The 23,799-nt window shown below is 41.5% G+C and overlaps 3 protein-coding genes across 6 annotated transcripts in view; 2 read left to right on the plus strand and 1 right to left on the minus strand.

Annotated features, from left to right (window-relative positions):
• iffo2b (intermediate filament family orphan 2b) overlaps positions 1–6,140 on the plus strand; it is a 34,146-nt gene extending 28,006 nt beyond the window's left edge. The window contains exons 6-8 of one of the 2 annotated variants that reach the window (XM_061832314.1): positions 242–443; positions 523–621; positions 2,297–6,140. In XM_061832314.1, the coding sequence (XP_061688298.1) occupies positions 242–443; positions 523–621; positions 2,297–2,530 (535 nt within the window). In that variant the 3' untranslated portion in view covers positions 2,531–6,140. The remainder of the gene's footprint in view (positions 1–241; positions 444–522; positions 622–2,296) is intronic. The other variant, XM_061832315.1, reaches the window with a different exon arrangement.
• An 893-nt stretch (positions 6,141–7,033) lies between these two features.
• Positions 7,034–22,504, minus strand: terf2ip (telomeric repeat binding factor 2, interacting protein). 3 transcript variants are annotated; one of them, XM_061832310.1, is made up of 10 exons: positions 22,377–22,504; positions 17,065–17,294; positions 14,666–14,808; positions 14,300–14,517; positions 13,650–13,766; positions 12,380–12,499; positions 10,740–11,430; positions 9,542–9,684; positions 8,760–9,107; positions 7,034–7,365 (listed from the first exon to the last, which is right to left on the minus strand). In XM_061832310.1, the coding sequence occupies exons 1-10, from the start codon at positions 22,377–22,379 to the stop codon at positions 7,144–7,146; spliced, it is 2,235 nt and encodes a 744-aa protein (XP_061688294.1). In that variant the 5' UTR covers positions 22,380–22,504; the 3' UTR covers positions 7,034–7,143. The 3 variants fall into 3 exon arrangements, with proteins under 3 accessions (XP_061688294.1, XP_061688293.1, XP_061688295.1); XM_061832309.1 differs by having other exon boundaries at positions 7,035–7,365; positions 9,542–9,687; XM_061832311.1 differs by having other exon boundaries at positions 7,037–7,365; positions 8,760–9,047; positions 9,542–9,687.
• On the plus strand, positions 17,307–23,085 carry LOC133507363 (SCAN domain-containing protein 3-like). Its single transcript, XM_061832313.1, has 3 exons — positions 17,307–20,556; positions 21,641–21,716; positions 22,762–23,085. The coding sequence occupies exon 1, from the start codon at positions 17,546–17,548 to the stop codon at positions 19,427–19,429; it is 1,884 nt and encodes a 627-aa protein (XP_061688297.1). The 5' UTR covers positions 17,307–17,545; the 3' UTR covers positions 19,430–20,556; positions 21,641–21,716; positions 22,762–23,085.
• Positions 23,086–23,799: the final 714 nt, after the last annotated feature.

Below are 23,799 nucleotides of genomic sequence, written 5' to 3' on the forward strand. Positions count from 1 at the left end.
CATGTGATCCACTTTCTTTTTTTTTTTTTTGAGGGGGGGAGGGGTGGGGGGGGGGGTTGAAGACTTATGGGCTAATCAATTCTAAAAATGGACCAAAGCTTTCACTGCTGACTCTTCTTTTCTATCAAGGCCTTTTACTTATCACTAACATGTTTCTATTTCTTCTTTGCTTAACATTGCATTACTAGTTTTCTCTCCCTCTTTCCTCCTTTTTTCTCCCCCCTCTGTTTTCATCCTATAGACACTGTTCAGATAACACCTCTGTTGCCAGGCGCGAGACGTTTGACTTGGACGACGACTGCGACAGTCTGACGTGGGAGGAGAACGAGGAGACGCTGCTGCTGTGGGAGGACTTCGCCAACTACAATGTACCGTGCGGAATCACGACGACGGCGGCACCGCCCTGCGCCAACGCGCTCCCAGGCGTGGAAGGCACGGAACCCGTGAGTTCCCCCGCCCGGAATGTGACGAGACCGACTGCGGATGACTGATCAGCCTAATCTCTCTGCTGTTCACTCTAAGGACTCCAACGACAAAAGTCTCGGCAGCCTCATTGACGAAACAGAGTCGCTCTTTAAGAACAGAGAGAAAGAGTACCAGAAGACCATCGGTCAGATCGAGGTACAGTGAATCCCAGCTCCAGTATTTATGATTTTTGTGGTATTTCTTGACCGCTCCAATATTCCAAAACCTTAGTTAATAAGAAAGTAGTCATCGGTGTCCAGGAAGTAGGTTGAAATAATACATCTTGATTGAGAGACATATTTTTGTATGTCTGGGAGGAGCTAAGTTTAGCCAGGGTTGTTAGTGGAAGTTACGCTCTTTGCTGTGATGGTCCACTTCAGTCGCATCTGCAAGGACTTGCTGACCCCTCCAGCATGGATGAAAATGGAAAAATACATCAAATATCTGCTATCGGACAGGGAAAGTGGGGGGTGAGTATAAAACACAGTTAAACGGTTACCTCTGGTTACTTCTAACAGTGTAAATACAGGGCAAACATAATTTTTTGAAAACTTAAAATAGGAGTCCAAACAAACAAAATTTTATTTTGCCAAACTTCAGACATAAAAATGTAGACTGAGTGAAATTTATATCAAATAGGCTACTGCACTAGGGTTAGGGTTAGTTATACTTCAGAAATAAGTACAGAAGTAATTTGTTCATATATATATATATATGAAGATCATGAAATATAAAAGTGAGTGATAAAATGCGTGATCTACAGGGCCAGTGCTACAGATAGGCCTAATCGTATTAGCAGTTGTCAATTACATAATATTCCAGAAATGTAACAAATTCAACATACCTCTGTGTTTCCTGGTTTGGATATACTCCTGGATATTTTTTGCGCCTATCGGAACACAGAGTGCAAAGCACTTTGCCGGGAACGTCCACTTTTTGTATGTGTTCGGTTAGACATGATACTGTTTTCGTTCCTATCTGCACGGTTACACTTTTTTCAAGTCATGCTCATATGAAACAGTTTTTTTCCATCAATTTCCCTTGCACGATCTTTATCTTTTCGCTCCAAGACTTTAGCCATACTGGAAAACGTGCAGACGGCTCAATAACATATGCGTACATATGTCTATAAGTTACAGTATATGTATGCCGTAGTAAACAGAATGCTTCTCTAAGAAATTTTAACATCTGAGTCAAAATACCGATGAAATACCGCCAAAATGCTGCCAGAAATCAGAATGTTGTCATTATTATGAACACCAAATTGAATGCAAACAGATAGCAATGCCGTTTCCCGGTATCACAGCTGTGACTAATTTCACGACGAGCGTTGCCAATAGATTATGGAGGGCGGTCTTGATCACAACCTCGCCCCGCGTCGAGCCGTACCCCACCCCCCAAATTTTCTCAACGGATTTACGTTTCACAAAAATGACAATTTCAGATGAAAAAAACTCGCGAATCCGTGGAAAATTCTCATCCCTGCACCAGAAAAAGCTGTGGATACTACAAGATGGCTGAAAAACACTTCATGATGGTTCTCAGCTTTGTTCCACACATACCTTACCACAAGATGGAGGCAAAGCAATACTTTCAAATGTAGATAGTGGTGGTGGTGATTTTTTTTTTTTTTTTAGCAAAAGGTTGGATAGGTTAAAAAAAACAAATCAAAACTAGTGTATGTGAGTAGTGAATTGTGAATGTGCGCTAAATACTGTATAAATAAAGTATTAGAACATTTTTTCCCCATTAAAATGTTTACAAACAAAAGACCAAAACAATTGTATAGTATATATATACTAGATGTTTTTTTTTTCCTGCTTGGTTTTAGATGGAGTTGGCCACAGCCAAAAGCGACATGAACAGACACCTGCACGAGTACATGGAGATGTGCAGCATGAAGCGAGGCCTGGACGTGCAGATGGAGACGTGCCGACGCATGATCAAAGGCGGCCGGAGCTCGCCGTCGTTCAGCTCGGCCGCCAGCAGCGACTCAGGGAACACTGACGAGATCCAGGACGAGATCTCAGACAAGGACGCCGATTCCGAAGTCCCTGTTAGTTGATGACCGCGTAGAGACGCACTGGTGTGTGTGTGACAATAACCCAAAAAAGGAGAAAAAAATTAATGCTCACTGAGGATCACAGTGTTGGTTGGTGCTTTTATAACTATTTTGTTTAGTTTGTGGTGAGGGTTGTCACTAAGAGACAGGCGTGCTCTTTTCCTTTCGGGATATTTACTTGGGCTACAAATAGTTTTGGAGGTCTGCGCTCTATCGAATAGCTTTCGGGGAGGTCGCTTTTTGTTAGTTTGTCATTTTAGCAAGTTTACACCAAAACAATTTCATGTCATAATGTCCATACTGGCGTCCTTTTACACTGTATAAGAAAAGCAAATAGGAATAGAATTAAGTTAAAATATATATATATATATATATATATATATATATATATATTACCCATTGAAGAAACCTGACGGTGATGGAACAGAGAGGGAAGAGGAAAGTGTTATTGAGGGTGTAATGTTTTTCCTTTGCATGGGACAGCACAGTGAACTAGCGCTGAGCATGTCTGGCAGGGGTCCTTGGTTTGAATCTCAGTTCAGGACCTCCTGTTTAGACTCTGCAGAACACAGGTGTCAAAATCAAGGCCCGGGGGCCAGATACGGCCGCAGAGGCAAATCATGTGTATCATCTTACATGATTTTTGTTCAAATCTGTCCCAAAATTTCAAATTGTCGTGTCATAAATGATAACGTTGAGCTACGACAAGCATTTTTGTGTTAACAAACAACAATAGCATACAGGCATTCGAGAAAGAAGAGCAGTTATTTATATGAAAATGATAATTTTACTAACAATTCAGTGAACTCGGATAATTTACCACTATGGTCGGGGCAGAGGTCTCAAACTCAAAGTCCGGTGACCAGATCTGGCCCACAACATGATTTTATGTAGGCTGTGAAGGCAAATCATGCATTTTAACTTCCATGATTTTTGCTAAAATTGCTACCAAAATTTCAAATTGCCATATCTGATTACATTGAGCTATTGCAAGCATTTTTGTTACCAAACATCATCAGTAGTTGGAAAGCCCGTTACCCTTAATTTCTGATTCCAGAACTACTTCATACATTTCATGTTTAAATATGATGAGGAAGCTCAAAGTAAAATGTGACCCGTGACACTCCTGCTGTAGAGTTAAAGAGTTTGTAGGTGGAAATACGCAAGTGCAGTATGAATAAATAAAAGTAGGAAAAAAAAAACAAAGTAAAACTACTGACTAACTGAGATGGAACAGGAAGGTGTCTTCTGTTACCTAGTGGAATTTTAGTAGGTCAACCGGAATTAGTACGTCGTTTGCGGAGTTAATCCTTTAGATGGTCACTTAGCTGAACTCGTAAGATGTGTCGACACCTCGCGGAATTTCGACTTTGTGAAGGGAACGGTTTTTTTTCATCGGTAATGACGCGGGTTTAGCCTCAGAACAGTTCTTAGCCATAAGCCATTTTGGCTCATAAAGCAGGGAGTGAAGATTGTTGTACGAAAGTTTATCAAACAAGTCTGATTGGAACCTTGAAACATTGTGTCAGGACTGTTGTCTGAAAAACATTTTTGAAATTTGCAAAGACTCAGATCAACTCCAGTCAATGTTCCGCCAACTTGCCAAAATCAAAACAATTATTTAAAGAGTCAGGACTTGGCAGTATCTTCGATAACAAATAAGATGAATAGACTAATAAATGACTTTGGACTTGTTTCAGAATTGAATGTTAAGAGTTACGCATGTTTGAGTTAATTGTAAAATGTCGGGCTCTTATCTTCCACTATTTCGCTATGATCTGACTCATGGTGTGGCTAAAATAATAAACTTCCCCTTTTATACATGACAGTTCACTTGCATCCGAGCCCGAACAGCTTGCAGATGCTGCTGCTGACCGACGCGTTTAGGATTGTCTGATCCTGGTTTTTGATTTGAAAGCCGGTATATATTTTGATGTCGGAGGGGGTTGTTGCCAGAATGTTTTCCTGTTGAAGAGGGAAAAGAGCACAGCCTCTCTTTCTTTTATTTTATTATTATTATTTTTTTAAATGCATCAGTGCACTACTGAGGTTCTATGCAATGGAGCTGGCCTTGCATATAGACAAGCTTCCTTCTTTCTCTTAAAACCAATACGATTAGCCTTCTAACCAAAGCAGGTTTTTTCTACAGCGCATATGCTTTCCTCTGTGCGTGACTTTCAGTAGCATTTAAAACATTTTACGTTTGTTTTCCATATTCAAGAGTATCTGCCTTATATCCCCCCAGGATGTTATTTGCAACCTGATGTAAAAAGCCCTACCATAGCCTTGTGCACAATTCCAAAAGGATGGAATCCTCCATGTCACAAATTCAGAATACATTCAAAACCAAACGCAGCCCTTGAACCTCTTGAGCAAAAACCAAAGGCCATACTTTGAGGTCCCCTGTAAAATCGCCTTCATTCTTTCCGCTAAAGTTGCTTTTGTGCGAGTGTGCTTTTGTTTGAATGCATCGCAACATCGTGATATGCGCGTACAGGACATGGCATACCCCAGAGGCCTTTTAGCTAGCAGTAATACAGTGGACTCTCCAAAGTGGAACCCAATGTGTTCCCTCATGCTGGTGCACTTCCTCATTGTTCCCAAAACTCAAGACGACAGTGTAATAAAGCTGTAGTAAAGAAAAAAAAAAGAAAATCTTTTCGGAGATTGGTTTGATCCTTTAGGTGTGTTATTGTATTACAAATTGTACAATTTTTGTGGTGTTCCACTTTGAAGCTTCTCCTGTACATTACATCACTGTTTATCATCAAAGATGATAGGATGCATGTAGAGCAGAATTGGCATTTCCATGGCCTTTTTTTATTCTAATGTATGAACTCAAATAACTTAATTAAACAGAACGTTAATGACATATTTTCCGGCATGTTTTCATTGGGGAGAAGTTTTTTTTATTATTATTTTTGCATATTTGTAAAACTTGTGCTGTTTTCATTAAAATTTCACCGATGCTAATTATAGATTTGCAAAAAATGTTTTATCATATCCATTTACTTTTGCCATAATCCTACAAGAATGTAAATCACTTATGGAGGTAATTACCGTGGATTATGTTGCGACGAGAGTGAACATCACTCACAGTACAGATGTATACTTTTCTGATGTATGCATATTAGTACATGTGATATACATCTGGAACATTTAATTTTTTTTACGTTAATTAAAAACCAGCCTGCTTTGTAACAAGGCAATTGATTTACGGAGCTTCACAAAGTTGTGCAACTGTGTGTAGCTGTTCAAATGTTCAAAAGCAGGGATGCGGTCTTAACAATGTGCAAGGATGTGAATATTTCATACAAAAAAAACGTTTTTTATACCAGAGTTTTTTAAAAATGAATGTTGTGTGCTCATCAGGTTGTTTTTAATTAGTGTCTCCTTTGAATGAATGATGATGCAAGAGGTGGTAAAAGGTGCCTTGGCCATAAGATGGAACATCATGGTGTTCCATTCATTAAGTTTCCATCCTTTTTTTTTTTTTTTTGCTTTGTTTTTAATTCTTAAAATAATTAACATTCATGTGGGTCTGGGACAAAAATAATGAATGTACTCAATGTGGTAAGATGAAATAAACAGTGCTGGGGAAATTGTTTGTCTAATTGTGTGAATACTGAAAGACATTAAAATGGATTCCTCATAGGAAATAGTTTTTTTACTGTCTTGTTGAGATTCAATTTGAGAGTTGATGTGACAACTATTGAAATCTTTCTACAGTGATGGCTCGGTTCTCGACCACAATCTGTTCCAGAAAATGGTTCGAGAAGTGATTTGTTCAGAAACTGAATCGATGTTTCCCATTACAATGAATGGAAATAGAAATAATGGGTTCAAAGCCTAAAAAAAATTCAGCATTTTAAAGCATTTTTCTAGCTTTTCCTGATAAACGGCATAGGCATCACTTGGACAAATATATGTATAGTTTAAATACATTATATAATAAAATAATTTAAGCAATATATTTATTTTTTGCTTAAAATGTATGCTTTAGTAGTAGAGTACGCTCGGGTGAGTGCATTGCCGTATCTGCAGCGACTCGGCCCCCAGCCTTGTAAACTTTTTTACTCTTTATTATTATTAGTTTTAATTATTTACTTTAATCTTATTTCCGGGTGTTTTCGGCGGCGTGGGAATTCACAACACTTCGTGGGTCAGCTCGTTTGGCCGCGCGCAATGTTATTTCTCGGTTTAGTTGGGGGCGTTTGAGTACCGATTTTCGTTCAAAAACAGAAGCATAAACATCTCGAAATTTTCGTTCAAAAACCGATTTGTTTGAAAACGGGACAGTCAAGAACCGAAGCTTTACTGTACTTACAATATGAAACTTGATGCTGACTGAGCGCTAAAGAGCGCTGAAGATTAGCTTTTGAGATTCAATCCCAGAAACCTGTCACCTGTGAGGGATAACCATGAAGTCACTTTGCTGCTCAGCTTGACAAAAGAGAGTAAACCAGTTATTTTTTAATGTAAAGAATATTTAATGATTTATTGTGCAACTTATTTAGAACAACTTTTAAACATTCAGAGGTAAATTCAGGGTAAAAAGGAGTATCAAACATGTAAAATCGCGTAAATACACATCAGGAATGCCCAAAACAACATTTTCACCGCTCTACATTAAGGAACACCATCCGCTTAGTCACATCCTCCTCACCGTACTTCTCCTGTAGCAACAGGATATCAGCGGGGTCACCTGACAGTAAGAAGCCGTCGTCTTGGCGGTTCCAAATCGGTACGCTGAGGGACGCCGGATCCGAAAGCAGGCGTGAGGCAGCCAGGAAGTCGCCGCTGGTCTTCAGCAAGGCTTTAGTGACGGACACCAAGTCCTATATGAACAAATAACACATCAGCAGCGAAAGAAAATCACTTTTCAATCAGTTTTGCAAGACAATCTTACCAAAGCATACACAGAAAAAAGTAGTAGATGATTACTACATTAATTAATATTAATGTATTACATTGTGCTAATTTATAAACAACCCAAATTCAATTTCATAACAGAAGTGGAGTAACTACAGCATTTTAAAATTACTTTTAAGATAGATAGATTAATGGGGGTTTTCTCCGGGCACTCCGGTTTCCTCCCACATCCCAAAAACCTGCAACGTGAATTGGAGACTCTAAATTGCCCCTAGGTGTGATTGTGAGTGCGAATGGTGGTTTGTTTCTATATGCTCATCAGGTTGTTTTTAATTAGTGTCTCCTTTGAATGAATGATGATGCAAGAGGTGGCAAAAGGTGTTCCATTCATTAAGTTTCCATCCTTTTTTTTTTTTGATTGGCTGGCAACCAGTTCAGGGTATACCCCGCCTCCTGCCCGTTTAAGCATTTGATGATTCTTAATAGTTAACTTATTTGTTCAAAAGCATTTTTGTGTCATCTTTTTTTTCCCCTGCCCACAATTAATCACAGTCAAACTAATTATGTACTAGATCATATGTATAATCCAAGGGATGTGCTAAAAAAGCGACTTAAATTGAAGACAGATTGTCCACTAAATGTGACGACTAAAAGTTAAACGTCACATTGTTTCCGGACATTTCAAGTATTTTTAATGTTCTAAAAGAGTAATAAGCACTTTTCCAATGACTGTTGGCATGTAGGAGCAAACGTACCGAAATCCACCTTTGTATATACTTGGTCAAATATTATATTCATCTATTTTCTATACAGTTTAACCCAAGTGAGTTGGAGCCCATCCATCCATTTTCTCTGCCGCTTATCCTCACAAGGGTCGCAGGGAGTGCTGGAGCCTATTCCAGCTGTCAACGGGCAGGAGGCAGGGTACACCCTGAACTGGTCTCCAGCCATTCGCAGGGCACATCAAGACAGACAGCCGCACTGACAATCACACCTAGGGGCAATTTAGAGTGTCCAATTAATGTTGCATGTTTTTTGGGATGTGGAAGGAAAGAAAACCCACGCAGGCATGGGGAGAACATGAAAACTCCGCACAGGGATCGAACCCGGGACCTCAGAACTATGAGGCCAACACGTTTCAGCTGAGTCACCGTGCCGCCTAGATGAAGATATATTTGTTATAAAAAAAAAAAAGTCTACAGGTGAAACTGGATAATTTCCTGTGGCACCCCTGATATCTCATGACATACCAAGGTGCCACCGCACCCTGGTTGTAAAACACTGGTGTAGCTATCTATACTTGGCTATCTGCAGTGAAATAAACCCAAAGTTTCAAGCATGTGATGAAGGAACAGCGCACCTGGTTTGTCTGATTCATCAACTCTCTGATGCGCCACTTGTCCTCCTCAAGCAGAACTCGCTCCGGTGGGACCACCTCTTCGTCAGAAGACTCATGATCCACATGAGCTTTGGACGCCGCCCTCACAGGGCTGCTTGGTCCCAGAGAAAGACGGCGCTGAGGCGGGGTCTTACATACTCCAAGTTCTCCTTCAGGTGGGGCGATGTCAAGCAGAGCTAGACAAACATCCACGGAGGCCAGTGATTCCGGCACCACTGAGGACGGCGTATGGAACACTTCCTCACTGGACTGAGGGATGGAGGAAGAACTTGTGATTCTTCTTGCCACAAGTGGAACATTCCAATGTTGCTGAGTCCGGCCGGGTCACATTGAAGATACATTATTCATTTTTTTACAACTTTGTTTATTGCACTGGACATATTTAATGAAAATTGACAAGGACTGGACAACTTAACAAGTCAACATTTGTCTAATGTAAACAAATACAAGGCCATCTTGGGCTAAAAGCTTCTTAACTTGGTTTTTGGGGTTCCATTATAAAGTACCATTTAACACCCCCAAAAGGTAAATATAGTAGATTTCTTTATATTTATGGCAGCAGACATTTACTGACCACAAAAAAAGGACTTGACAAACTAGCAAGTCAACATTTGAAAACATCCTGTTTAATGTAAACAGAAAAAGTTCCCCTTGGGTTCAACTGCACTAAAATTGGCAGTTAGCATTATAAAAGTGCTGTTTAACGTCACCCAAAGGTGTATAAAGTACATCTATCTATCTACCTCACTGTCACTGGTACTGTCACAGGAACTGCAACTGGAGCTGTCACTGGAGCTGTCACCAGAGCTTCTCAAAAATTCTTCTATGCCCCTCATGATAATTCCTCGCTTCCTCTTCTTCCTTTTTGTCTGGTTTGGTTCATACTCTACTGAAAACAGCAAGATGAAAAAAAAAAAAAAAAGTTAGGAACTCTTATTTATCCATCCATGATCTGAGACGTTTCTCCTCACAAGGGTCATGGGCGGGCCTGAGCTCATCCCAGCTATCTTCAGGCAGGAGGCGTGATACACCCTGAACAGGTTGCCAGCTAATCACACGGCACATAGAAACAAACAACTATTCGCACTCACAATCATACCTACGGGCAATTCTCCAATTAATACATGTTTTGGGGATTTGGGAGAAAACCAGAGTGCCCGGAGAAAACCCACGCAGGCACGGGGAGAACGTCCAAACTCCACACAGGTGGGACCGAGATTTGAACTGCTGTTGTCAGAACTGTGAGGCAGACACTCTAACCAATTGCCCCACCTTGCTGAACTCGTATCTAGTCCAGTTCAAAGATTTGTAATATCCTACTCATAAAAAAGTTATGGATAGTCAGCTGCCAGGTGAGATTTCAGGATTAACCTAAAATGCATTTTACCCTTACACCAACTTTTAAATGAATAGCTGGATGGTTTGATTCATGAATGGACCAATACATTTTCATACATGTCGACTAATGTCCTCTTCTGTGTTTCTTCCAGTCTTTGCATCCCTGTTGCAAGCTGTTGACACTGAAATTTTGAGCTAAGTGGCCCTCAGAAAACATCCTGTTTTGAGCCAAGCAATGCCAAGATACTGTTGATCAATTCAATCAATATCAGGGCTTGTCTTGTGCTCATGATGTCACAACGTGAATGGCGTGATTGAGTGCATTTTTAATCTGAATTGTAATAAAACAAGGAAATGTATTTGGTTATTTAGTGGATCAAACACCTGTGCTGACACTTTGTGCAAACACAATGTTGCTGTTCAGCTCTTTAATAGAGAAGAGCAAGTTGTCCAAAAAGTACTGAAACACAGATCTCTTGGACATATGCATTCAAAAGTTAGAAGAATGTGAAATGAACCACATCTAAGGCTTAAAGTGCATTTTAAGTTCATCCCGACATTTCACCTGGAGCTTAATAAGAAGTGTATTTAAAGAAATCTTACTTGGCGGGCTGACATGAGATGGACCTGCTTGTGGTGTGGCAGGAGGCTGCTCGACATCCTCTTGTTGGCTCTCTGCTTCTTCTTCTACTTCAACGTCTTCTACTGTTGGTACTTTTTCTACTTCTCCTGCTGTTGCCGCTTCTTCTACTATTGCTGTTCCTTCCTCTGCTGTTTCGGTTAAGCTTTCTCCTTTCGCTCTCTTACAAGGCGGCGCTGCCTCTCCGGTTTCTTCTTTAAGAGAGGACAAGGCTGACCTGGTTCTTCTTGGGGACGGCGGGGTTGGCAGCTGGAGCCTGACAGAAGCTGCTGAACGGAGCTTTGAGGTATACGGTAGTTGCTCTGAATTATCAAACTTTGTATGCATTGAGCCGTGCAATGAGTGGCGGGGCACACACACAGGCTGCGATTCACCATTACAAGTTGAACAATCGCTTTGGGACGCTGACAGGTTGCTAGCTGTGCTCTCCGGTGTTTGTTCATTCTGAGACGATGTCTTTGGTAGCAGCTGGTCTGATTTTCCTTCAGCGCTCTTTTCGGAACTTGAGGGGCCGCAAATTTCTGCTTCAGGAGTTGCTGCTTGTGGGATTTCGTCTCCGGGAAGGTTCAAGATCTCCTCTTGCTGGGGAGGGACGGATGTTTGAACTTGGACATCACCCAGTGGTCCTTTCTCAGCTGGCAAGAGTGTGTCAATCTGTAGATATGTAGTACAGAAGGTCCATATTTATAACGACTCCAAGTAACTTGTAATATATGAAATTCAACATTCATATAGGCTATATAAAGAATCTTTCAAGCTTTCCCCCATTTAAACTGTATTTGAGTCTACTAGACAGTCAAGACACGTTTGGCTCGTGCAAATGTTTCGATGCATACTCAAGACTTGTACACCCCTCAGAAACACTTGCATAATGTAAATTTCTCAATCAGATTATTTTATTCGAGAGAACTGCCACCTTTTGCAGTAAAAATGAACACAATGGCTAGAAATTACCCCACCCCCCTGAAAAATAGCATCCTCGTTTTCACAGCATCACACACACACACACACGATTTACAATCATAAAATTAATGCTCCTCTCGCCAGTTATTTGTAATAATCTCCACCATGAACAACAGAAATAAACAAATGGAAATAATCCGGAGCAAAATAAAATGGTGCACTATGTAATGGCATTGAACTAATTTAACTTTATAATATCATCTTTCACAAATGGGATAAACAGAACGGCTCAAAGTAATTAAGCAAATTAGCAGAGTTAAGGCAATCGCTCATTGTCTCATGACGTGAATGGCAGAGTTGAGCAGAGTTCAAAAGATTTCATTTGAACACACCGTCATGAACAGGACAAAATGGGAAGAAAATTAAAGAGGCAGAGGAGATAAACTCATACTTGGCCAACTCAGAAGACACACGTTCAACTTAGAGTAGTAAGCTAAAAGTAAGTAATGCTCATCTGTGTTGGAATCTCTGCCTTTCTAAACTTTAACTGATCAGTAAATTTGACATTCTCATGGGACATTTAGGAGTCCCTGTAGCTAAGTATGAGTTTGCATATTTGCTTCACTTTGCCACAATAATTCATGTCTTTTTCAAGGTAGCTGAGGCAACAGTTAAAGCTGTGAATGAGAAGTCATCCAACCTGTGTTAGCTCATCAGCAGAGCTTTTCTGTGAAGGGTCTTGTGGCTCACATTTTGCTTGAGGAAGAGGAGCATCTTCTTCACAGGATGGACTGTCGGTCACTTCAGCTTTCTCGTTGTTCTGCAACCCCATAGATGACATACATTACCATGTATATGAGCACTAGCTACGCCAGCCGCGCACTCGGGTGGTGGGAGGTCGACGTTTCCATCAAAGGCAATGCATTTGCTATTAGAATTAAGATATATTTTTATTAGGTGTATTTTGTCGTCAACACCTACAATGAATGCTACCAATACGTACTTAAAAAAAATGACCGATTTTGTTTGGATGTGAATTGATTTCTTGGTTGTACGCAACCAAGTGCAGTACGAAGTGCGGGCATTGTTGTGCTGTCAGTTTTCTTGTTGTCCACACACATTGAATCCGCTGCGGACCTCGACCTCCCAAGCTTAGCGTCGCTGTCAGCACGGAGCTCAAAAGCAGCATCATATCTACCTCCCGTATATACATTTGTATACAGTACGTCTACTCTCAGCCAGGTCGATGAATGTAGTCGTCGCTCTCTATTGTTAATCGAAGAGGACGATGTTTAAATGACCCTGGCGCCTTCTCGGACTGCTCCCACCTCCTCGATATCTGAGTCTTTCTGAGCCAGGTAACTTTTGTAATAGGCTTTCATTGACTGCCGACTCTCAGGGATCACACGCTCTTTTTTCATCTGTTTCTGTGTGCCTTGCAACTGGCCAGCAACCAGTTCAACAACCTCCGGCCCAAAGATGGCTGAGATTGGCTCCAGCACTCCCGCAACCCTTGTGAGGATAAGTGGCTCAGATAATAGATGAGTATTTAGGTTGCGCGAAGTCCGGAAATAATGTCTTAATTTTTTAGAGATTGTAAATTTTTCACATAGAAAAAAATATTTAGATTGAGTTAAAAAAAAAAAAAAAGGTTGTATTTATTTTCTTTTAATATGAACTATCTTTAAACAGTTAAAAATACACTCCACACAGGCAGGGCCGGGATTCGAACCCCGGTCTTGAGAACTGTGAGGCCAACGCTCTACAGCAGACCCACGGTTCCACCTAGTTAAAAACACACTTCCACTAAATTATTTGGTAAAGCGGTCATTAATTTTATGTTGGGGCAGTTGTCGACATCTGCTTAATGTAATAATAATAATTACTTTTGAAATTAAGTAAACAGTTGTGTCTTTTTCGCTGTAGGTGTGGCAGCAGTTGTTAAAGCTGTGAATGAGAAGTCATCCAACCTGTGTTAGCTCATCAGCAGAGCTTGTCTGCGAAGGGTCTTGTGGTTCACGTTGTGTTTGAGGAAGTAAATCATCTTCTTCACAGCTGTCGGTCACTTCAGCTTTCTCATCATCGATCTGAAACCACATAGATACACCACCATTGATGCTTGCACTGGCTAGGCCAGCTGCATGCTAACGTGGTAGCCATACTGGGAAGGTCGATCTTCCCATGAAAAGAACGCATTTGCCAAGTCGTATTTTAATCGTTTCTCCACCGATTTCCATAAGATTTACTTTGTTGTCAAAATAAACGAAGATACTATTAATGCGTACTTTTAAAAAACAGCGACTTTTGTTTCGCTGTGACTTGATTTTTTTGTCGTAACTGTACGCAAACGAGCGAAGTACGAAGTGCAAGCATTGTTGTGCTGTCGGTTTTCTTGCCGTCCACACACATGAAATAAGATTTTAGCTTATAATAAGCTAGCAAGACTTTTGGCTTACTTCCGTAGCGTAGCACCAGGCGTAGCGCACGGAGCTCAAAAGGCCTAGTCATATCTATCTCCCGTATAAATTTATCTGTATGTCTATTTAGTCAGCACCATCGATGAATGTAGTCATTTGTCGCCCTCTATTGTTTCTAGAAAAGAGGACTGTGTTTCAATGACCTTGGCGTCTTCTCGGACCGCTTCCACCTCCTCGACGTCTTCTGACAGTTTCTGCGCCAGGTAACTTTTGTAATGGGCTTTCATTGACTGCCAACTGTGCGCGGTCACGCGCTCCTTTTCCATCTGCTGCCAGAGACGGTTGCCCTTAATTTCGGACTTGCGCCGTCTGACGTAATTCAGAATGGCGACGTCGTCGCCGGGGCTGTACGCTTGCCTGCCTGTTGGAAAGCAAGCAGGTTTGATAAGACTGTTGCACCATGTCGTGCCGATCAGCGTTTCAACAATTAGCGGGTTCTTTAGCATGAGATTCAAATAAATCCCCCCCCCCCACCACCACCTAATAAGTGAGTAGCATTTGCGGTATACCTCCTGAAATAGCGTGAGACATCGCCTCGCGATCACAATTTGGAGAACGCATCTGGGCCGTTCCACCTTTCATTCTGTAGTCCTCGAGGTTCAGAAGTTCATTTTTCTCCGCACAATCGTTGATAAACTGGATGGACACGTACCTAAATTAAAACAATAATAAAGATACATGCACCTCAGAAATACATCCCCATTCACTTCTATTACCTGCACATAACGACATTTCGACGTGACTAAAATTGTTTGTTCAACTAAGTGATTATGATAGTAATTACTTACTGTTTTCCCCATACATATACAGTATTTATAGTAACTGGAAGTGTATTACTGCATTAGTCACTAGTGATAAACAACTGCAGGTGGGGAGCATTTTCTACCCCTCACCTGCCTAAAACAAGACCAGGACAACAGATAACAGATAGCATTTATTAACTAAGTGAAATAAACACAGACTGCTGAAAATAAACTTAAGGGAGGGAAACCCTGATGGGGAGATTCCTGAATTCTTTCAGCATCTGGAGGGTTCCAGTCAGGTTGTTAATATGAAGACGTAGCAGCATATCAGCAGTTTGGGGGGTTGCGATCATTGCAGACAGGTGGCCTTTTCAACATGTTGCATTTCTTGGAGGTTAGGGACCATGACGTGCCGCCAATACCAAAAATTCACAACAGCCCATGCCACCCCCCCCAACTCCAAATGCGTTAATTGCCCCCATTAATACCATAAGCCCTAAATGTACCACCAACTATGATCTCATTTAATCCTACAACTATTCAAAATAAATGGTTGAAACCCAAATATGATGGAGTTTGAAACAAGTACAACTACTAAATACAACAATGTCAGACATTTTGTTTTATTCTTGGCTCAGTGATTATCTTTTTTTTTTTTTTTTAAACAAATACGTCCAGAGAAATAAAAACAATTACACACTGCTGTTCAAATTCTAGGTTTGACACCCAGTTCTTGGTAATGCCACCGTTGTGCCATATTTTATCCACTTGAAGATTACTATATTCACTGTGTTCCATGGTATATTTAACACTGGAAATTTTTTTGGACCAATGAGATCCCTCCGATGCTGTGGAAGCTCTCTGTGGACCGTGGTTTGTGCTGAAAGATGGGACTACAAAAATGTCACGAAACACCTCTTAGAACATCCATTTTTTTTTTTGTGGGGGCGGGATAAGTCCGAATGACTTTAAAGGGGAAATCCTAACCCTACTAACAATGTATCCAATATAATATGTACTCTATCTTGAATATGTGATGTCAAATCCTCTCTCGTTTAATAGTGTTTTGAGAAGATTTTTATCGACAATTAGGAATTTTCAGGGGCGCTGCCATTTTCACAAGTCACGTGACCTACGTGGGCGTATGTGACGTGTTACGTGCCGTTCCAAACGCTCGATGACATGGGAGGCCATTATGCCCAGCGCTGATTTCTCGGATTTATCATCATCCGATGAAGAAATAGCAGTATCGGTTGATCGGGAAGATGGAGGAATACTTCCATACACGTCCGAGAGCGGCAGAGCCGTGAGGGGCTCTCCGCCGCTCAGTTGATCGGGAAGACGGAGGAATACTTCCATAAAGATTTGAACCTGTGGATGTAAATAATGTCGGCGAGCGGCAAAGCCATGAGCTCACTCCCCCGAGTGCCGTAGCCGTGAGCTCGCTCCTCCGCGAGCTTGCTCCGCCGCTTGGCTGTAAATAATGTTGAGTATTCGGATGGTTTTTCGGGCGGAATGACGCGGAGTCTGATGACATTTAACCCCGGCCGAGGGAGCTCCTGGCTTGGCGAGAAGCGAGATCACGGCTGTGCCGAATGGAGGAGCGAGCTCCCCGGCCGAGCGAGATCACGGCTTTGCCGCTCTGTATGGAAGTATTCTTCCATCTTCCCGATCAACCAATACTGCTATTTCTTCATCAGATGAGGATGAAGCGGAGAAATCAGCGCTGGGCGTAATGGTGTCCCACGTAATCAAGTTTTTGGAGAACGGCACGTAACACGTCGCATACGCCCACGTAGGTCATACTAGGTGACTCGCGAAAATGGCAGCGCCCCTGAAAATTCCTAATTGTCGATAAAAATCTTCTCAAAACACTTAAACGAGAGAGGATTTAACATCACATTGTCAAGATCAAGTACATATTACATGCACCAATATACCTATTGGATATATTGTTCATGCAAACCACTGGATTTCCCCTTTAAACGGTGACAGGTGTGTGTCAACTCCCATTTAACATGAGTTTGAATGATGTAGCTAATGTAATGGCTGATCACAGGCTTAGTTATAAGAGGGTTATTTATCTTGGTTTCATTTTGGTTAATCACAAAAATCTGGCATCTGAACAGTGGTGACAAGGATTGTAATGTTCATTGTACACTTACCAGTGAGCTGTACTTTCACTAACAGTGCCTTTTTCTTCAGGGTCGCTTAGCAAAATTGCTCCAGGCGTCTGGAAGCCGCACATAATGCCTCCCCCGGCTTTGATGAGAGGCTGGAGCTTGCGCTTGAGAGGGCCTGGACGCAGGTAAAAGGCCAGGGGCTCTCCTTCCAAAGTCATGAAGAGAACTGGCGAGATGCTGTACTTGGTGACATCTTGCTCTTTGGATGCCATCTTAGGAAACACAAAGGCCCAAATTAAAAACCACAGGTGGTTTTATGCTAAGGACCAGCGATTTGCAACCACGTAGACTCAGCTGTTCCATAAATTATTTGTATCTATGACAGCGACGCAGTGAGTGAAAAAAATGAAATGCTTGTCCACTATACAGAAGGTATGTGAAAAGTAACCCGTGTATTCACTTGTTGACATTCAAAAACCAGAATAAATGAGAGTACGCTTTTAGTGGGACATCTGTAATAGCGATGGATGCATATTTGAAAAGAACTAAATCCAGACTAGGTCCTGGTGAAAATTCGGACCCAGATGAAGGTCCTAGTATGAGTCGTGGTCCAAAGAAAGCAAAAAAAGTTTGCTCAAGAAGATACAATGAAAGTTATCTTTCCTTCGGCTTCATCTTTTCCGGGGACCCGACCGAGCTGACGCCATTATGCTTGGTATGTGGGGAAAAGCTGTCCAACAGTGCCATGGTTCCGAGCAAACTCAAACGCCATCTCCAAACGAAACACCCGTCACTTCAAAACAAAGACAGGGAATATTTTGCTGGACTGCGTGAACAGACTGGGAAGCTGTCTGCTTTATTGAGAAAACACCCCGTGGGGAATGAGAGAGCTGTAAGAGCGAGCTACCACGTTGCCGAACTCATCGCCAAATCCAAACAGCCGCACACCGTAGCAGAGACATTAATAGTTCCCGCCTGTAAAGTCATCGTAAATGAGACGCTCGGCCCGGGAGCGCTGAAAGAAATCACCCAAGTTCCTCTCTCGGCCAGTACGATCACCAGAAGGATCGATGACATGTCTGCTGACATTGAAAGGACAGTTTTGGAAAAGCTGCGCCTGAGCGGGAAATTTTCCTTGCAACTTGACGAAGCCACGGACATGAGTGGATGTTCGCAGCTTTTTGCAAATGTGCGCTTCGTGGATGGAGACGGCATCAAAGAAAACTTCCTATTTAGCAAGGACTTGCCAGAAAGAAGAACAGGTGAGGACATTTTCCACACTGCGTCTATGTACCTTGAACAAGGAGGACTGAAGTGGGAATGCTGCACAAGTGTCAGCACCGATGGAGCGGATGCTGAGTTCGGGCGCAACGAGGGATTTGTAAACCAAGTGAAAGAGCGACAGCCGGAAGTCATCGTGACACATATTTTACTGCACCGTGAGACACTCATCACCAAGACATTACCAGCGGAGCTAGCTGCTGTGTTGGACGACATTGTGCGCATGATCAATTTTGCAAAGACGAGACCGGTAAAAAGTTGGATGTTTCCATCACTGCGTGAGGAAATGGGAATGGACCATGAAGTTTTGTTGTTCCACACAGAGCGCCGGTGGTTGTCCCGCGGCAAAGTTTTAGCTCTTGTGTATGAGCTGAGAGAGGAACTAAAAGCCTTTCTGACAAACGAGAGGCACAATGACGCCAAGTTGCTCTCAAACGAAAAATGGTGTGCCCAACTGGCGTATCTGGCAGACATATTTCAACATTTGAATGACCTGAATGCACGGATGCAGGGACGAAATGAGAATATGCTCACAAGTACAGATAAAATCAATGGTTTTCGTTCAAAGGTGCAGCTTTGGCGGCAGCATGTGCAACGTGGCAACCTCGACATGTTTACGCACACTCAGAAATGGCAAATCGTGGACAGTGCCGCACTGTGCGAGACAATAAGTAAACATCTGCAAAATCTCGAGCAGAAGTTGGTGTTTTATTGCCCCTCTCTAGACACTGACACCTTGGACTGGGTCAGGAATCCATATAGCTCGATTGTAGTCACAAAGGACATGACTTTGCAGGAGCAGGAGGAAATCACCGAACTGAGGCAAAATCGGGGTTTAAAACTGAACTTTGCTGATCTACCTTTGGACACTTTTTGGCTAAAAGCTGCTAAGCAGTTCCCCATTCTGGCGAACCGAGCAATCTCAGTCCTGCTCCCGTTTTCCACAACCTACCTATGCGAGTTGGGCTTTTCAAGCATGACTGCCATCAAAAGTAAAAAAGGAGAGAGACTCTGTGCTGGTGAAGAGCTTCGTGTGTGTATTTCCTCAATTCCTCCAAATATATCTACTTTGTGTTCAACAGAGCACGACTCAAATTTCACATTGAGTTCGCACACTTGTGAGTAAATTGAGCTGAGTTGATTTCAAACTGGGGTCACACTCTTCAGCCTCCCTGGTAAGGTCTACTCAGGGGTACTGGAGAGGAGGGTCCGCCGGGAAGTTGAGTCTTGGATTCAGGAGGAGCAATGTGGTTTTCGTCCTGGCCGTGGAACAGTGGACCAGCTCTGCCCCAAGTGGAGGAGTTCAAGTATCTGGGGTCTTGTTCACGAGAGAGGGAAGAATGGAGTGGGAGATCGACAGACAGATCGGTGCAGCGTCTGCAGTAATGCGGACTTTGTCGGTCCGTTGTGGTAAAGAGGGAGCTAAGTCGAAAGGCAAAGCTCTCAATTTACCAGTCGATCTACGTTCTTATCCTCACCTATGGGCATGAGCTGTGGGTTGTGACTGAAAGAACAAGATCCCGGATACAAGCGTCCGAAATGAGTTTCCTCCTCAGGGTGTCCAGGCTCTCCCTTAGAGATAGGGTGAGAGCCTCGGTCATCCGGGAGAGGCTCAGGGTCTAGCCGTTGCTCCTCCGCATTGAGAGGAGCTAGATGAGGTGGTTGGGGCATCTGATTCGGATGCCTCCCTGGTGAGGCGTTCCGGGCATGTCCCACCAGAAAGAGACCCCGAGGACGACCCAGGACACGCTGGAGAGACTATGCCCCTTCGGTTGGCTTGGGAACGGCTCGGGATCCCTCAAGAAGAACTGGAAGAAGTGGCTGGGGAAAGGGAAGTCTGGGTATCCCTGATAATGCTTATTCCCCTGCGACCCGACCCAGAAAAGCGGTAGATAATGGATGGATGATTTCAAACACTTATTACACTGACCAAGATTATTATCCAATTTCACTTATTTGGTCCTAAAATGATCATTTACATACAGTATATTATCGCTGTCTGGCAGAAACCATCTATGTACAAATGTGGTGAATTTCATGATTTTTTTTTTTTTCAAAAATTGATGCTGATTAAACATGTAGTCTGTTGTTACAAATTAATAAACAAACGTAGGCGTTGAAAAGACATTAAAAGCAACTGTATGAACTCTCTTGGACACTATTTGAGAAATGTCATAAAGCCACTTCTTGACGCAACTGTAGCCCTGTGACATCGTTGCCTCGGTGGAGGATTCCTACTCGTCAGCCGCAAAGGTAAGTTTGTGGTTGGATGAATTTCTACCGACTACATTATCTTGTCATCTCGTCATGCAGGTGTGAGGAATAATCGGTATAAGGTATAAATTTGGACCAAGGTACAGATTTGAGCATAACAGACCCATCGCTTTAAAGCTTATTGATTATGACATTGTATCTGTCTAGGTATAAAAATGGCTCATACATGATTGGTCATCTGGTTACGGAGCCCCCTGGCAGCGCTGTTTTTTCTTCCAAGCAGCTCAGAGCTCATTATAAGAATAGTGGAACCAAGTACATTGCACCGTGTTGTACCAGCTGCTCAGAAAGGAATATGGGAATGCTTCTTTGTGCTCTACCAGCCACTTCAGTATGACCTGCAGAGAGATCACTAGTATCTAACAAACAATCCTGAATCTATTAGTGTCCACCCATTTTCCGTACCCCTTATCCTCGCAAGAGTCAAAGGCATGCTGGAGCCAATCTCAGCTATCTATGGGCGAGAGGCAGTATACATCCTGAACTATTCGTATAAAAAGCAAACTGAATATGATGTATAACACTGGAAAACACAAGCAGGACGTTACTTGTCTTACCCAGTGTTGGAAAGATTGGAAATGTAGTTGTTTATAATTACAAGTTACCTTGTTGAAACTGTAATAATAAGTTAACTATTTGATTTATTTCCTTTATTATAACTAATAATTCATTACACTTTAATTACTTTTCTTCTTCAGTCTTGAAATGATCATTTTCATGCATATAATCACGATTATTTGTTCAATTACAGTGATTCCCAACCCCTAGACCAGAGGTGTCAAAGTCATTTTTGTCGCAGGCCACATTATCGTCGCAGTTTCCCTCTTTGGGCCATTATCAATGTGAAACCATAAAAATCTTTAACCATTTAATCATATTTACACATGAAATTTATGAAGTAGTCTTGGAATCAGAAATCAAGGGTAATGGGTTTTTCAACTACTGATGTTTGTTCACAAAAATGCTTGCAATACCTCAATGTTATCAGATATGGCAATTTGAAGTTTTGGGAGCGATTTTTACAAAAATCTTGGAAGTTGATACGCACGATTTGCCTTCACAGGCCACATAGAATCATGTTGTGGGCCAGATCTGCTCCCCGTGCTTTGAGTTTGACACCTGTATGCCCGGCCATCATGGTAAATTATCAAAATTCACTGAATTGTTAGTAAAATTATAATTTTCATTTAAGTAATTGCTGTTCCTTCTTGAATGCCTGTGTGCATATTAGGTTTGTGTTTAACTAACCAGCCTCCAGATTTCACCTTATGTACGTTTGAGAGTAACTTTGACAAGAATTCATCATTACTTACCTTGAGTGGTATTTTTGTTTGGTAGTGTGCCGTGATTTTTTTTTCAATATAAAATACAGTAGTTGGCTCAATAATGGTTTGGAAACATGCCTAGGATTCAGTTCTAAGTTTAATGCCTATTTATTAATTATGTTCGTCGATGTACTGGACTTGGTATGGACTAGTCATGCCGTATTTAATTTGATTGCAGCACTAACGTTCAAACCCTTGTAATAATGATCCGTAGATCACAGCGCCATATTATAGCCAAACCAAGTTCCTTTATGGCATTCATACCTAAAATACGTAATAGTAACGCCAGCAATTTGAGATTACGTTGTCGATGCAAACTTCTCTAAAATTAGCTACATTTCGTTGACACGCCACCAAAACGATGTCACTTGGTTATTTCCTGTGAAGTGAGTTGAAGAAATTACATCTTAAACATTGATAAAAATTGTTATTATTCAAAAAACAAAACAAAACAAAACAAAAACAAACTCTTACCATCCCGTTTGTCGAACCGCGTTTCCCGCTTTACAGCAACATAGCAGAACCCACTTCCGGGTGTGACTTCTTCCTGGGATTGCGTTGTATGTTGTTAAATGTGTCACTTCTGCCCCCTGGTGTTAATTATTATTATTCAACAATATTACTATGAATAATTATTCATTTTATTATTTTTTTTAATTTGCAACAACAGTTAAAACTAATTGAACAGTAATTTATTGTAACACAAGTCTTATTTTTTAAAAAAATAATTATTTCCCCCAAAATTAGTCAAACTTTCTAAAACTTTAAATATTATTTTGGGCGGAGTAATGTCTGTCTTTCAAAGTTCATTTGTATTTGAATTATGTAATATTAATGATGCATTCGTGGTCTTTTTAAGGCCTTGACTAAGGACGACCCATCCATCCATTTTCAAAGCAGCTTATCCTCACAAGTGTGGGGGGAGTGCTGGAGTCTATCACAGTTCACTTTGGGCGAAAGGCGGACTGCACCCAGACCACGTTTCATATTTCCCCGCCATGGCCGTGCCTTCAGCATTATTGTTTTTGGCTTTTATTATCTTGTACCTCAGCTGAAACAATGTGACCACCATCGATGAACGTCTCTAACATTTTTTTTTTTTTTTAAACAAGAAAAGATGTGTGAAATGTCTTAAATGTGTTGACTTACAACAGCTTCATTTCGTCCACACTATAAATATTAAACACGTTATTTCTTCTGTCCATCAACGAGAGGATTTGCAGTGTTTACTTTGGGGCTGTGGCAGAGAAAACAAAGTACTCCTGGAGAGGGCGATATGACGCCACATTTCTGAAAAACAAACATGAAAACTTCCTTCAAGGAAAAAATCCAGTGGAGAAGACAAGTCAGCGCCCAAGACAATGAAGGTTTTGTTCAACGCAATGAACATTTTGTTGTTGTTGTTGTTGCAGGTGGACACGTCATCAAACACAAACAGCCCAAAGGTATTCACAAAGCTCGCGCTGTAATAACAGGACTCGTTGCAGCTCTGCTTACCTCTGCCTACCACTTAAAGCAAGCACCCGTGTGGATATACTTGTATTATAACGAGTTACCAAATTACAGTAATGCCAGAACAATTTGCGGGAAATACAGGGACTGAGTCCTCCCACAAATAGCGAATAAAAAAATTAATAACTGACACCCGTTATATTGTTTAAATGCACCAATATTTTGATCACAAACACTTTATAATACAAACCCCAGCTCCAATGAAGTTGGGATATTGTATAAAACAGAATACAAAGATTTGCATATAATTTTTTTAATTCAACTGAATACGAGATATTTATTATTCAAAGTAATTAACGTTTTTTTAATCAAATATCTACTGACATTGAATTTGATGTCTGAAAGACATTTTGAGAAATTTGGAAAAGACTCTCACAACTTTGTG

Source organism: Syngnathoides biaculeatus, chromosome 10 (genome assembly GCF_019802595.1).
Source record: "Syngnathoides biaculeatus isolate LvHL_M chromosome 10, ASM1980259v1, whole genome shotgun sequence".
Classification (NCBI taxonomy): Eukaryota; Metazoa; Chordata; class Actinopteri; order Syngnathiformes; family Syngnathidae; genus Syngnathoides; species Syngnathoides biaculeatus.